Source organism: Schistocerca cancellata, chromosome 9 (assembly GCF_023864275.1).
Source record: "Schistocerca cancellata isolate TAMUIC-IGC-003103 chromosome 9, iqSchCanc2.1, whole genome shotgun sequence".
Lineage (NCBI taxonomy): Eukaryota > Metazoa > Arthropoda > Insecta > Orthoptera > Acrididae > Schistocerca > Schistocerca cancellata.
The window spans coordinates 190,328,533-190,341,947 of NC_064634.1; the positions used below are offsets into that span (position 1 = coordinate 190,328,533).

Below are 13,415 nucleotides of genomic sequence, written 5' to 3' on the forward strand. Positions count from 1 at the left end.
AAAGAGAGGATTAGAGGAATCGGACAAACTAAGTACTACAAGGACACACACACATCTTTGAATAGTGGCACATTTGTGGAAATAAATAACAGAGGCTGCAACTGGTGAAAGAGCAAAAAGACTAGAAAAGGCAGAAAACAGAATAGTGCGTGTGTGGTTTTCGTATGTACTTGTCTCTGATATTAGTTTTGATATTCAAATTTATTTATTTATTTATTTATTTTTACATAAAATGCCTCCTTCTTTACAAAAAGCATCCATTTGCCATTGCCTATTTTACAGACACTGGCTGGAATGGAAATACATATGATTCAGAGGGTTTGAACTAATAAATGTGCAAGCAGTGACTTTGGGAGTATATATGGGGAAGAATGTTTGTATATTACAGAAATAAAACCTGTTTTTTATTATACTGTATTTTAAATAATGCACTATGAATCCTTTGTCATCATTCACATCTTTGAAAATTTATGTGAAACTTCAAAGCTCATACATAACTGGTCTAATATCTGTGAATGACACATCCATGTTACAGGGTTCATTACTCTATCACTAGACAAATCTTTGCACTTGATAAGTCAGAGTAACCATATATTACAAATTCATATGTTTAGTTTATTATTTTCCTGCATGTTTTCCTGAGTAAATTTTGTGCATATAATTACACAATATAGCTACAGTAATGTCTTGGATCTAGATTGCTTTGAGAACAGAGTTTATGTTTGACAGTATCTGTCTAATAACACCGTTAATAACTGTGCTGTGAACCACACATTTTATATTTTGTCTTTATTGAATTTTACTTTAGCCTCTTGTAACTAAGCATGGTTTTTCTATCAAGAGTTGTGGCTTGAAGATATATTTACTTCAGTAGACGCTAAAATGACAATAGCTAATGTAATAATGAAAAACAAATTGAAGTAGTTTGATATAACCTGCAGTGTAATTAGCCTTTGCTGTTATGTCGTATGTTTGCAATTTTATTTATGCATCATTTCTTGAAGAGCTAAAGAACACCAATCGTTTTACAGTCGGCGCTTCTTATAATGTCTGTACTGGTAATGTGTAACAAGTACAACAGATGATCAGTATTTGGCATTCTAGTGTATTTAGATATTCGTCTTGTTATGTATTCACTCTTTTTTTATAAGTACATATTTTGCTTTTTCCATAAGCAAGTTTAAGAAGGCCATTATCAGCTTACCCTTTTTAATGCAATGAAAAGTGTGTAAAAATCAGACACTAATGTTAGAGATAAGCACATAAGAATATATTTTGATAAATGAATATCAAACTTTGAAATTCAGCTTATGTTCTTCCACAAAGTAGCAATATAAAAGAAATCTTGACAGTAAGCGCAAGCACACTCCTTTCTTGGGAGTATCTAAACTTGAACAGAAAACTGACAATCTCAGAACTAGTATTAATATTTCGTCCTTAATTCTCACAAAATGTAGTGGGGCTAAGAGCTGTTCAGAAATATGGATCTGGAACAATCTTTCTGAAGTCAAGTTTGCAACTGAATGTAGACTTTCCCAGTGTATACAGATGATAAAAAGCTCTCTGGTTTCTAGTCGGTTGTCAGTAGTATAAAACTGTAATGTTTCGACATTTGACGTACTCGTCATCTTCTGGCGAAGTGTCAAGTTTTTGCAGATGCAGTCCTACTTATGTGTGTGGTGGTCCCCCTCCTTCTGGCTTAAGGAGGCTGGGTACAGAGAGGCTGGTGGGCAGGGTGGGGGTTGAATTCATTGTGGTGGGGATAGCAGACACACCATGTCTATTCGTGGATTCCGTGCTGCACTCAGTTGGTATCTTTCATCTCTGTTTACAAGATTCTTGTGAATTCAAATTTTGATGGTCTCTTTTATGACACTGTCCCAATGGCTGGCAGCTCAGCAGATCACCTTGGTGTTCTCAAAGTCAAATGTGTGTTCTTCCTTGATGCTCTGGTCTGCTATCACCAATTTCTCTCCGTCCCAGCCGCACATGCCTGATACATCCTTACAGCATTTAGAAATACATAGCCACATTTGTCCAATGTGCTGCTGACTGCATCCGCAACCGATGCTGTAAATTCCTAGTACATTGAATTTAAGTGTGTCTTTCACAGAGCCAAGCCACTCTTTTATCTTCGGCGGTGGTCAAAAGATGGTTTTTATGTTCAATTTTTCCAGAAGCCTCCCAATTTTTGGCTGACAGCAGTCTCAAGTATGGAAGAAAAGTGAGTTTCTTGTCTTCTGTTTCCTCTGCACAATTTTCCCCAACCCATCTCATCTTGAAAGCCCTCCTAATCTGCACTTCGCTGTACCCATTTTTTTGGTGAAATATCTCCTTCAGGTGCTGCAGTTCATCTGACAGGCTTTCTTAATCACAGATGACATGTGCCACTGTATACCAAGGTTGACAGTACTGTTTGCTGATGCACTGGATGGCGGCAGCTTGTTGCATGCAGGTCCAGGTCTGTGAGAGTCTTCTTCCGACATACTTAATGGCCTAGCGTGCCATCTGCCTTCTTCCTTATTAGTATATCCAAAAACGGAAGACAGCCATTCTCCTCTATTTCTGTAGTGAAGGTGATGTTTTCATGGATGCTGTTAAGGTGGTCCAGAAACTCATCCAGTGCCTGCCTGACATGCTCCCAAATCGCAAAAGTATCAACAACATAGTAGTACAAGTGCTGGAGTTTATGGTGAGCAGTTTGGAGGGCCACCTTCTCAAAGTGTTTATGTATAGATTTGTGATCTGTGGAGCAAGAGAGAATCCTATGGCCATTCCATCTGTCTGTTTATTAAACTCTCCAATGCACGTCAAGTAGGTGGTCATTAGTGCATGTTCAAAGAGGCTCGAAATGTTGATTCAGCATAGCCAAGGAGTCTTGAGGTACTTTTGTGAAGACCGAAGTGACATTGAAGTTCACTAGGAGGTCATCTCTTTGTTACTGCATGCCTTAAGCATTCTCACAAAATCTGCTGAGTTCTTCACATGATGACAACAGTGCCCCACAAGGGGTTCTAGGAGTGTCACCAGATATTTGGCCAGTCTATAGTTGTGCAAACTGATGGTGTTGAGCATTGGCTGTAGAGGCACCACTTCATTCTGGTGTGTCTGACAGAGATGTGAATGGAGCTTCCTCCTCCCCCTGCAATGCGACTCAACCCCCCCCCCCCCCCCTCATGCCCACTGGTCTATGTGAAACCAGCCTCCTGAAGCCATGTGGAGAGGGGGCAAGCTGCAGATATAAGTAGGACAGCATCTGCAGAATCTTGACACTTTGCCAGAAGATCATGATTGTATAACTCATTGAAACATCACAGTTAAGTCTTTGCTCATTCAGTGGCTACCACAAGCAATTACTAACACAAATGTAGAGTTTGAATTTTGGGAACTCCTTGTCAATATTTCTGGAGAGAGCAGCTCAGTAACTGTCGGGGCAGTTGAGTTAATAATTCACTGATGCACAGGTTATCAAGTGTGCGTAAGACCACCAAAAACTGTATAAAGATTTTAATTTGTCACCTTAAAATTTAGTATGGAAGAAAGGTAATTACTAACAGTACCTTCATCTTCCTCTGGTTTTAATCCTCATTGTGCTTACTGTGTGTGTTTGAATGTTTCCAGTTAAAGGAAGTTCATCTTCTAAAGCCTGTGCCTTATTACTGCAACCATTCTTCCCTATATTGTGCTGTTTTCTTCACTTCTTGATAATTTTAGCATTTTGTTACTTTCAATAGACTATTCACCAATTTTTTTTTACTTCTTGGTTTTCTTTCCTAGCATTTCTTATTGCACTATGACTGTTAAAAACTTACTGGAGCTAACAGATACAAAAAAAGGAAAACAATTTATATTTTGGATATTTCTTAGTTCACTGTTCTCTTTTGGAACGTCTTCATTGTTTCTTCTTTCTGTCTAGGTGTGCCTTGTTAGGTTAACACAAAGGCACATATCCACTGGTTCCAAGCACTTTGTGTCAGTCTGCAACAGTATTCAGTGCGCACAGCTGTATAAGAGCTCTCTCCACATAAATGCCTTGACAAATCTCCCCCCCCCCCCCCCCCCCGCCGTTCTATACTAAACACCATGGCAACGGCTTTGCCGCAGTGGTAACACCAGTTCCCATCAGATCACTGAAGTTAAGGGCTGTCGGACTGGGCTAGTACTAGGATGGAGGCAAATTGTGGAGCTACTTGATTGAGTAGTAGTTGCTCCTGTATCATAAACTAAAATACAGTCAGGAGAGCGGTGTGCTGACCACATGGTTCTCCATATCAGCACACAGTGAAGCCTGTGGGCTGAGGATAAAACTGCGGACAGTTGGTACTGTTGGGTCCTCGTGGCCTGTTAGGGTGGAGTTTAGTTTCTCTCTTTTTTTTTTTTACACTAAGCAGCTTGTTGTCTAAGAATGTTAATCATGTCTTTTTCAGTTGCTAAGATCAACATTCAACATGTTGTTAAAACTTCATTTATTTACACATTTTGGGCATAGCCCTTCCTCATTATATTCTGATGATGAGCTAGGCCTTAAACATACCAGTAAATAAAGTTTTGACAAGTGGAATGTTATTGTTAGCAGACAAAAATCAGTGAAAAAGACTTGTCCACTGTCCATATAATGCTTGCAGACATCCTGCACAACTTTTTTGCGCCTTAGTCTTCTTCGCTGGTAGTTGTTTTCGTTCACTGAAAGCACATTTAGGTGTTCAAATTCTTTTCCCGATTTTAAAGCTGCTTCTGTAGTGTGCTGTAATTGAAATGTCTAAGTAACAAAATTTGTCCACTTTATATCTTATTTCTTTCAATTTGGCTGTCAGATTTTCTCCTTACTTTTGATTTGCCATCATGATTTTGGTTTTTTTACTGTTACTTTTTTTCAAACTTCTCATAATTGCTGGAAATATACAAGTCAACAGGGCACCATATCTATATTCTTTACACACAGCACAGAGAGAGCACAGAGAATAATATTTATGTTGCTGAAGAATATTAGTAGTTGCAAATTTTGAAGGTCACAATATCAGTTCTAATGTTAATCAAAAATATGCTTAATCATTAACGGCAGAATAAATCTACATCTGTTACAACTTACTTACCTTCCTTAGTGGATACAGACCTTGATACCTCGTACGGTAAACGAGATAGACTTGAAATAGTGTGGTCAAGAACTAGTATGTTTACAAAAAGTAAATAAGTTTTCCTTACTGTACCTGAGGTTTTGTATAACAAATGCAGTATGACAAGAAAGGGAAATGGATTTGTTAAACTGAAAGACTGAGTAGTTAATCACAAAAGCTGAGTATTAAATGAGAGTTACACTGTTTCCTGCAGCTGTAGAAAATAGTTTCTTAGTTTATTGTTAACATAGATTTTAAGGAAGCAGTAGCTATTTCAGATCCTAAAGAAATCATTGACACTGTTGTATTGTTGTCACCACCCATGACTTCATCAGAGCATAATTGGTGGCCTACTTTTCACAGAGAGGTATGTATCTTGTACCAAATATTCTATTCCTCTTTTCCAGATTATGATAATAGTTTTATTTATAAACTTATGTATTTATTGCACTATTTTGATGTCTGTTATTCAATTAAATTATCGTTCTGATTATGATATTTTGAAAACTGACATTCCAGGTCTTTACATCATTTAAACATTAATATTTCTTGTTTCATTGAGCTGTTAAAAAATATTATCTGAGGATATGTATCAAATAAAAAATTTTTTTTCTTTGTCCCTACAGATCTGGGTTCAGCACTAGCACTGCAGAATGTGATGTGTGTCCTGAAGCCACAGCAACAGGCTCAAATGCAGCAATCTATGCCACAGTTTGCAGCCATATTGCCAGCACCCAGTGGGAACAGCAGTCTCAGCAACAGTGCTGACAGTAAGGATATTAGTCACATTTCAGCTGCATTACAGCATTCTACTCCCACAGTGCGAGTTCGCCGTTCAGAAGAAGAACTACAAAAGGCAGCGGAGTGTGTGCAGAAAGGGATGACCTTCCAGAATGTTTCAGACATATTTAATATTCCAATCTCGACAATACGTTTCTACATGGCACGGCGAGGCATACTTCCACAGAGACGGCGGGGCCGTGTTTCAAATTCTGGAGCTACGCCAGTTGCCTCGGCACATGCACAGCCACCTTCGTACATGCTATTGCACTACAAACTGCCTGATATGGGCCAAGGTCAACAGCAGTTGCCAGCTCCTGGCCAGGTCCATATTCAGCAGCAACAGCAACAACAGCAACAGCAGCAGCAGCAACAGACTTCTGGAACTGTCACTGTGCCAACAACTGCCTCTGTTGGATGGAAGACTTCAGATAATTGAACCAGAACACTATATTGGTATGGGCTGGTGAGTCTCACCTGACTTGTAGACAGCCTGACAGCAGACATGCTATGATATTTAGTTCCCTGTTCATTTTCAGACTTCATGCCATTTGTGACTCAGACATTGCGTTTTACCACTTAAAAACTGAGATGTAAGTTCTGTTATAAGCAGCTGTTCACATAATTTCTACTTTTTAGAACCATATAAGTTAACAGAATGTAATATTTCTCGAGTTTTGTTTTTGAGTATGAGGTGATGTGTTTAAAATTGAAGAACTGGAGCATCATTTTGAGTAGGTTATACATTTCATGCTGTACTGTAAATAGTATCACAAGAGACAAAAACATTGTAGGTTAGTGAAAGAAATATTTTAATGCAGTTTGGAAGAATTTTTGCTGGTATATTCCTGCATTTTAATGAACTTAACTGGAAGGGAGGGTAGATAGGACAGAATTTTTTTTAATTTTTTCCTCTCTATGCTGTATCATGCTGTAAATTGTGTTGCGCATAGAAAATATATTTATTAGGTTTCTTTTTTTTTTCTTTTTTTTTCCTTGCAGAGTTTTTTCTCTGATATGTCACCTTAACTGTGCATGCATTTTTGCTACTGTATTTGTGTGATGTGAATCTCGTTTGTAACTTTACTCTTTTTTTTTATTGCTGATCTGAAATATAATTAATGGAGACATTAAGCATTAGTCTGTAGATTAATGTTGTTAATGCTGTTTTGTATTTTCTCAGTTATCTTGTAACAGTTAAACATTTTAGTTGTTGCAAATTTGTTTCATGTGTCAGTGGCAAATGGGCACAAAGTACATTTGTGAATGTCCAGATGAGGATATAATATTGAATGAAAGATAGCCATGACCAGTCATGAAGTCATAGTAATTTGGTGGCTGTTGGTAGACAAATATCACAACTGTGAGTATCCATAGTGGTTTATGGCTAAACAGTTACACACTAGCCATGAATATTTACAGATTTCTGTTTTAAAGAATTTATGGACTGTCTTCTGAATTTTTGTGTTTTTAAAACAGTATTTTCTGTGCAACTGAGAGGTCTACTCATTCTCTATAGCGTATTCTTCATCGTACATTCAATGTATTTGGTTATTAAATTACTTAGCACAAATATGTTAATCGTGGCTTCCTGCCAATGGAGGTTTTTGCTCACCATTAATGATGACAGTGCAGTACTTAACTAATAATTTTTCTAAGTATTGAATGGTCATGGCTTTCTGCTGTACCATATTTATTGTGTGAGGCACATTTGTATGGAAGGTAATTAATGTTTTCATATATGAACTATTTTTATTAGAGTTCTGCACATTGTTGGAGTAGCCTGAAGAGTACTGTGTAAACATGTCGGAACAGCATACACCAAATGATATTACATGTACATACTGTTGTCCTGTACCAGAGCACCATTCTTTGGTATGTTGATGTCAGCTTGCAATTTTCAGTGGTTGCAATATAACACTACTCGCATGCTTCTGCTCCTGGAACAAGTGTCTACTTATAATAGGGAAGTTATAAGTAGTTGTTGGCCTTTGACAGGAAATTGTATTGGATGTTAAGTAACTGTAGAGGCAATAAGTGTTTATTTTGGTTTGTTTTGAAATGTTTAAAGGGGTACACGTAGCTGCAGCATTGTTGGCATTACCTGTAACATTCTATTGGGTGGTCAACCAGTATAATATTTATAAAAGTTTAAAATTATTTGTCTGATAGTCCAGTAGGCAACCTTGAAAATGCTGTAATTATTTCAAGACACTTTGTGTTACACCTAGTTTTAAAATAGTTTTGGACAATTGGTACTTTTAATGTCTCTTGTACCTTTGGAGTTAAAGCAACATATTGAAGTTGAAATTGAAAAATGTTTTGCAACATAGTATGAGTGAAGTGTGGGTTGACTCTTCAAAGGAAGAAGAAGATGATGATGAACTGAAAAATGTCAATTTGCAGTATTAATAGTGTTCTGAAAGTAGAGGCTTTTGTTTGTTACATTGCTTTTTTGTTGTTATGCTTTCTTATCACTGTTGAATACCCACAGAGAAAACTGCAGGCCACTGGATTTTTGAAGATGGCAATTAATTTAAGGATGGAAATGGCTAACAACTCAGAGAAGTAGTATGCCGTTAACAGTTGTTTCAGTTTTGTGATGGTGATTAGTCGGTAAATGCTTTTCAGAGAGATCAATGAACTCAGTATTCAATTGTAACATATTCAGAATGAATTGTTGTGTAGTCAGCAACCAATATTTGTTGCAGAATGTGTCTTGTGTGGCATTTGTAAGTGAAACTGTATATGTGAAACTAGTATTAACTCTTAAGTAGAAACATAGATAATATTTTCAGTATTTGTTTTATTGCTTGCTGGACAGTTTTTACTAGCCTGTTAAAATGTCATAAGCAACTGAACTGTGTGTTGTCTTTGGTCTGTTGACAGAGAAAGGTTGATTTTATACAAACAGCTTGAAGTGTTGTGTTCGAGTGGTATTGTGTAATTATATATAGACTTATGATTCACTGTTATAACAAGTGGATTGTCAAATACCTCATACTGAAAAAAAGTGTTTATCTTTTTTATAGAATGAAACTAGTTATTCAGTATTTATCAAAGTCATTAGTATCTGGTAAAATTTACTGAATGTCAAACATGAAATCTTAAAAAAATGCCTAAAGATAGGGAAAAAGCCCTAGAAAGCAAAGTGATAGCTGGGGTAGGGTTGGCTAAATGTGCAGAAGCAAATAATTAATACTGAACTTCTGAAATGGAATCTTTCACATTTGAGTCATAACAACTTCTTCTCATAATAACAGAAAGGAGGAAAATATAGCAGAGATATTTCAGAAAATGATTAATTGAATGTATTTAAAATAAAAGTTTTAAAGGACTCCACTGATAGCAATTAAAATTTGAAATAAAGCTGAGACCTAAACCAGTCTATAATAACATGTATAGGGATGTGGTAATTGGATGCTGCTCACATTCTAGAACTCAGTGTGACAAGCTCATCTTTTACTGTGCATGGTAAACTACTCGAACTTATCTCAAATTTTAATGCTCTGTGCTCCCCTCTCCCAACTGTACAACCTTTCTCACATTAAAGAAAGCGCGTTCTGATTGTGAAGAAAAAACATTTTTTTATGAAAAAAACCTGAAATTAAACAATTCTTTTTTCTGTATTTGACAGCACATGTGGGGGAGGGGAAGTTATTTATTGTCAAACTTGCCTCAGGTATCAGACATTGAATAGGGCTGTTTTTGCTTTATATTTCTGAGGATTGCTGCTTCAGTAATTCTTTACTGTGATGTACTGTACTGTAACATAATGTGTTACAGGCTATCTGACATACTAGTACAAAGTTTGAACTATTGTTATGACCAGGTATCAGTGATTGCTTGTAAAAACAGGTTAGGGGCATAAGTGAAAAAGATGTTAATATTGATGGTTTATTTTGTCTGCTACTGTGCAGTTTGTATCAGAGATTTACTAGCATATGTTAGTGCCTCAGAGATGTATGCCATTCAGTATGTTTGTGCTTGTTGACTATTTATTGTGTATGGGATTAATATAAAGTGATTGTTTTATATCTGTTTGAGGTTGGCTATAGGTCTTCACTGTGCAAGGCTAATTTACAGTTATCAGACTTCCAGACCTACATTTAAGCCTGGTATGATGATATTAGTTTGGAGAACACTTAATGGGTTATAAAATTAATGTTTTATTACCTCTTGCCTTAGTGATTAACTTCTGGTTAACTCAACTGTACGTATCATAATCAGTCTTTGACAAGTTCGTGAAGATAATTGGCAATTGACAAGTTCATGAAGTACCACATTTCTGATATTTGCTGCCCAGATAATATTGAATATGTATAGCCAATACATGCCAATTACATCATTAATTTCAGTTTGTCTCTCTGACATTAATAATTCTTTTTTTCATATTTCAAGGATAAGGACTAGAGAGGATATCAATATTTCAAATCTGATTTTCTGAATAATTCCGCTGCTGCGTATAAACCATTCATTTGCTGATAATTCAGTTACAATATTCAGTCATTATCAAAGATTCAATAGCAATATGAATGTATTAGGGGTGAGGAAGGAAGCTTATGAGGACTATGATGATCTAACAATCTTCTTGCCCTTTTGGAAATGCACACAATGTTACTTCTTTTTTCTGAAAGATTTACATAAATTACACACAAGGAACTTCTCTAAACTGTCATCACTCATCAGCAGCCTGACTGGAAAAGACAGAAGTCAGCCGAATATGTCGGCCAACTTTGTAATATAAATGAAACTGTAAAACTGTATCTGTCCTCTTGTAATTAAACGGAGGAACAATTTTCCCACTTTTCAACGTACTTAGTACTCCACTAGAATTAGAGTTTGAAATAAAATGAAACTGATAAACCTCAAAGTGTATTGTTAGTAAACGGTTGTCACAAACCAGCTTGAAATTACATGTGGTGTATTGGGTCACACTTTGCTCTCTTTTTCCCCTGCTAGTTATCTTGATTATGTTGTTCAGTGTCAGCAGAGCTTCTTCTCAACATGGTGACACATACAGCTGTGACACAGAAAAATTATCAGCATCTGTCTCAGTTTTTGGTATTTCATGTGAAGCATGTAGAGCCATTCCAGCTCATACAGTGAAAACAGAATATATGAATATATTTTAATATCTTTTAGCTGTCAAGTAATATTATAACCTCTATAAAATTAAGTATACTGTAGTAGGGTAAATAAAACTACATAATGGTACTGGTATATAAGCAGACCATAAATCCATTTTCCTCATATACTTTTTTTTATAAAATTAGCATCACTGCACTGCAAAAATTAAGAACAGTAAATTTGAAAACAAAAATAACAGTATGATTTGTGCTGCTACCACTGCAGCAAGAACGTTGCTTTAAGGAAAGTTTATTCCCTTTGTTTGAAGGTGTTTCAATGTCAGAATGAAACATTTTTGGCTCTATTGCGTACTTAGTGAATGTCCCATCTTTTGTGGGATCTGTACATGTCTCACATGAATAGTTAGCAAAAACTGTATATCTGGCAGCATGAATTGAGTCAGCAGTTAACAAGGTGCAGTTGAATAGCAGACTAATAAACTAAACATCTGCCCTTATCCTGTGGTATTAAGTGAATTATATCAGATTATTACTAGCAAATCATTGGTACATGTTTATGTAACAAAATGTCTGTTACTGCAGTTAAACAGCAGCTTATTTCTAGTCCTTTGCAGTAAAGTTTTTCCATACTCAGGAGTAATTCAAAAGACAATCAGATTTCACATCTTTAATGACACTTACTTCACTACAACATTGGTAATAATATAGTGTATTTTGTTCAGTTTGCTGTTTGTTGGGAAAAATCTCTATTTTATCAAACAATATGTTGTTGTATTTCAAAATGTGTCAATATTTTTCTTGAGTTATTGTCAGATGCAAGAATGTGTGTGTATGAGGTATGCATAGGTAGTCTTAATTCGTATAAAGCTGTAGAAAACATATATGCCAAAATATTTAGTAATACATTTTCATGAATTCAAATGTAATTTTGAATGATGGAGAAAAAGATAAGAAACTGGATGAAGTATTTTTGTATTGGTTGCATGTGACACATTTCATCGTACTGCAACACAGTTGAAATATTGGAAGATGTTTATGCAAATTTTAGCCATATTGTTCAGCCAGCTATGCTTTTCAATGGCTCATTATTTTATACAATGTAGCATATGGTGCCTGTTGTATTGTGACTCTACTGGAGATTTTTGCTGGGGTAACAGATTTTTTTGTGAACAGGATTCACATTTCATGATTCAGGGCCCCTGGTGCCTTATCAATCTTTGTTTACAGGTACTCTTGCAGCACAATACCATTTGCAAAGACTGTTAAATGGTACTTTTATAAAGCATATTGGTAATATGTAAAACATTGCAATATAAATATCTTCATCATTCTTTACTGTGATAAAAAGTTACTTTTACCACATACTCAGTTTGTTCAGGCAGCGGGTGAATGACAAGTGTTACATTAGACACACAGGAAACAAAATTTCGAAAGACTATTTTATATTATGCCGTAGAATTAATTAATACTTATAGCATCAGAACAGCACTGGTTTTTGTACATAACTGCCATGTATTTCGCATTTGCTACGAAATGTCTTGTACGTTAATAATAGGCTAAACTGTAAATGCTTATCAGAAAATGATTATAATCAATTTACATGACAAATTATAATATTATATTATTCAATTCACTATTTATTTTGAATATCTGTTGTTTTACTGACTTTCTATCTTTCATTTGATTTGTGTATTGGAATAACTTCATTTTGGAGTAAAGAAAAGCTGTAAAGTAGCCAAAACACTAAATTTTCTATGTGGAATTGTGTGCGAGCATAACAGTGTTGTAGACCCATACTTTTTATGGTGATATATGAATAATTATTGTAATAAAGAGCCATTGAAAAACAAATTTATCAATATTCATAGAAAAATACATATGTTCATACACATATGATACCACTTTTCCAGTAAGCAATAGAAAAAAAATATATAAAACTCCACTGCCTCCTACTTTTTGTCAAATGCTGATCATATTGCCGTAGAATAAAAACTTTTAAGTGATTTTTCTTTTTACATTAAAGGTTTGATTTGTACCTTCTGATAAACATACTTCTACATCTACAGCTACATTTATACTCCGCAAGCCACCCAACGGTGTGTGGCGGAGGGCACTTTATGTGTCACTGTCATTAACTCTCTTTTCTGTTCCAGTCGCGTATGGTTCGCGGGAAGACCGACTGTCTGAAAGCCTCCGTGCGCGCTCGAATCTCTCTAATTTTACATTCGTGATCTCCTCGGGAGGTATAAGTAGGGGGAAGCAATATATTTGATACCTCATCCAGAAACACACCCTCTCGAACCTGGCGAGCAAGCTACACCGCGATGCAGAATGCCTCTCTTGCAGAGTCTGTCACTTGAGTTTGCTAAACATCTCCGTAACGCTATCACGGTTACCAAATAACCCTGTGATGAAACGGGCCGCTCTTCTT

The 13,415-nt window shown here is 36.0% G+C and overlaps 1 protein-coding gene across 1 annotated transcript in view; it reads left to right on the plus strand.

Moving 5' to 3' along the window:
• LOC126101067 (protein bric-a-brac 1-like) overlaps positions 1–12,835 on the plus strand; it is a 193,619-nt gene extending 180,784 nt beyond the window's left edge. Inside the window, exon 6 of the mRNA XM_049911739.1 lies at positions 5,741–12,835. Within this exon, the coding sequence (XP_049767696.1) occupies positions 5,741–6,333 (593 nt within the window). The 3' untranslated portion in view covers positions 6,334–12,835. The remainder of the gene's footprint in view (positions 1–5,740) is intronic.
• Positions 12,836–13,415: the final 580 nt, after the last annotated feature.